The sequence below is a fragment of the Sinocyclocheilus grahami genome, unplaced genomic scaffold (genome assembly GCF_001515645.1).
Source record: "Sinocyclocheilus grahami isolate Dianchi unplaced genomic scaffold, SAMN03320097.WGS_v1.1 scaffold233.1, whole genome shotgun sequence".
NCBI lineage: Eukaryota > Metazoa > Chordata > Actinopteri > Cypriniformes > Cyprinidae > Sinocyclocheilus > Sinocyclocheilus grahami.
Window position 1 is genome coordinate 533,306 of NW_015505412.1, and position 3,001 is coordinate 536,306.

Sequence of the window (3,001 nt, forward strand, 5' to 3'; positions counted from 1 at the left end):
AATGTATTTAATACACGAGTTTCACAAATTGAGTTGAATTACTGAAATAAATGAACTTTTTCATGACATTCTAATTTATTGAGATGCACCTGTACTGATTTGCAATTAATCGTGAAGAATCTGATTAATTAATCAGCATTAGAGGTCTGCATGGGCTTTAAACTGAAGCCCGAACCCGAGATCATCTGACCCAACCTGACCGGCACAGTTAAATTTAGAGCCCGACCCCAAAATCCCCCCCCCCCTGAACCTTCGTCTGCACGTCCCTCTCTACAAGCAATGAGGCTTAGTTACTTCAAAAACAGTGATTTAACCCCCTTATTGTAGAGAAATATAACATTGTGGGGTCAGTAGCCTATCTAAGCTATTTTACTAATAAAGTTTCCGTGCTGTGTTGTCGTTGTCATGTGAAATAATGTGTGTGCGTGCGTCTATGAAAGCCTACTGCAAATAGTTTTAGTTTAGCTATAAACCTGAGCCCGACCCGAACCCGAAGCTATTCATTAAACATTAACCCGAACCCGACCCGAAACCCGAAAGTATTTCAGGACCCGTCTCGTGTCGGGTAGCAGACCTCTAATCAGCATACCATAATTAATTTGCTTAAAGTTTGTGGTAACACTTGACAATAAGGTTCTTTGTGTATTAGTTGCATTAGATAACATTAGACATGCATTGACTAACAATGAACTAACATTATAACAATTTTTAACAGTATTAATTAATTTTAAATGTTATAGAACTAATAAAATATTACATATTTTTAAAAATAGTTAAATAGCACATCGAACTAGATTAATAAATGATGTAGAAGGGTTGTTTATTGGAAAAATGTTTTTCTGAAACATCACGAAAGAGAGAAAGAGTGATACTCACATGTCTGTGGGAGCCGTCATATTCACAGCGTTCAATTTTGCCCAGGCTGCCGTCAGAGAAATACAGCTTTTCCGCTTTATGGTCAATTGTGAGTCCGTTAGGAGTGAATACATCTGTGCTAATGATGACTTTCATGTTATTCCCTGCAAGAGTGGAGCGCATGATACTGGGGCGCTGCTCGTTCCAATTGGTCCAAAACATGAGGCTACAAAATACATGGGACAAAAAATGAGAGGAATGGAAGCGATTTTACAGACAGCACTAGCGAGACAAAATGATTCAATACTGTCGCCTGCTGGTATTTTTAAACCGGCTCTACGGTGCAAGGGAATATCTCTGACTTCACAAATAATAGTGGACAGAAAGGCCTCAGGGCCTATTTGACGTCCCTCTTACAAATTCCTTTCACAGTCTAATTCCACGGACTAATTGAAAATTAGTGATACATGCTGACATTCTATGCCAATTAATCATTTCAGGTTAGATTCTAATTAACAGCAGTCTGTAGTCCATTTGAAAAAGTGCCAGATTACCAAGTAAGCATATTCTCTTCAAGGTTGGGGGTTTAATGTAGTCGGTGAACTCAGGGTCGCACATCTTTCTGAATATCAATGCTGTTCATGAGTCTCAAACGGTTCTTTTGGAGAGGATATTTAAGTGCATATACCATCCACGATGTCTGGAGAGTTGCTACTCTGCTGGGTCATTAATAAAAATATTCCTTCCACAACTAATTTCACATGGTGCCCTGCTCATCTGAAGAGGTCAAGCTAATTAAAATGTTTTCCTTCTTGACCGATTGACTTTCCATATATGTCAGTTTTCCTGTGTGTGACGAATCAATTTGCTCTCGATTTTAAAAGTCAATATGCTTCCATACTGACATAAAAATCTATTTTGTTTCACATTACGTGTCCACAAAGGTTTCTCTATCAAGTGAATGTGTCCATTTTGTTTGGTCTGTAGCGAATGAAATCTTTCCCTCTTTTGGAGCGGAAAAATGGCACCTTTTATATACGTCACATCAAACGCCATTGGTTCTTGCATGTCACATGACCGATGACTGGGCTTTTTGAATGTTATGAAGTACAAATAAGCATTTCAATGCACATGACAACAAACTCAAAGTCTCATGTGAAATTATAAATGTTTTGTCCTGTATAAAAGTACTGTCCTTGAAAATTGAAAAAAACAAAACATTCTCAATGTCATTTTTGTGATTTGACAGTCTTTATAGGCAACAATATCAGATACCTAAGAGGGCAAAAAAAAATCTTACTTTTGACATTCATCCAGGGCCAAGACATGGGGATGGTCATCCTCAGACATGGTGACAACGGCTTGCCTGGTGAAAGCTCCTTGTCGGCTCTGGTCTACTGTGTATCTGCTGATGCTTGAGGTGGTGGAGCTAGTCCAGTAAATTGTGTCCCAGGCACGGTGATAAGCCAAGCCCTCAACCGAACCCACATCTATAGAAAAAAAACAAAAGTTTGACCGTGCTTCATTCCCACTGGCTAAGACACACTGAATCCAGTCACATGGAAAGGTGATGTTTTCTTTGATATTACAATTTGGAAATGAACACACCACTGTGTGTTAATGCTTTCAACTGTTGTATTTATAGCTTAGTTAATTTTTTAAACAACATTTAAATACATTTTGAAGAATTCCACATTTTCTCCCAAAAGCTGCACAGAAAATGTGAAACTGAGGAAAGACCATTTAAAACTGTGGTATTACCATATTAGAATGTTACAGAAGATTTTGATTTCAAATAAATGCTGCCTTTTGAACTTTCTATTAATCAAAAAATCCTGAAAAATCATGTATGACTGTTTCCACATAAATATTAAGCAGCACAACTGTTTTGATCTGTGATAATAAGACATTTACATTTAGTCATTTAGCAGACGCTTTTATCCAAAGCGACTTACAGTTGGGGGATACATAAAGCGATTCTTCTTAAAGAGGCAAACAGACACAGGAAGTGGTTGTAATACCAAGTTTTTAGACATTGTTCAAACAAGTACAAGCTAGAAAGTGAAGGAATAAATAAAGAGAGAGAATATATATATATATATATATATATATATATATATATATATATATATATAATTTTTTTATG

The 3,001-nt window shown here is 36.9% G+C and overlaps 1 protein-coding gene across 1 annotated transcript in view; it reads right to left on the bottom strand.

Moving 5' to 3' along the window:
• Positions 1–3,001, bottom strand: part of lrp1bb (low density lipoprotein receptor-related protein 1Bb) — a 373,072-nt gene that overhangs the window by 85,533 nt on the left and 284,538 nt on the right. The window contains exons 42-43 of the mRNA XM_016288691.1: positions 2,156–2,345; positions 877–1,081 (exon numbers count right to left, since the gene is read on the bottom strand). Coding sequence (XP_016144177.1) covers positions 877–1,081; positions 2,156–2,345 — 395 coding nt within the window. The remainder of the gene's footprint in view (positions 1–876; positions 1,082–2,155; positions 2,346–3,001) is intronic.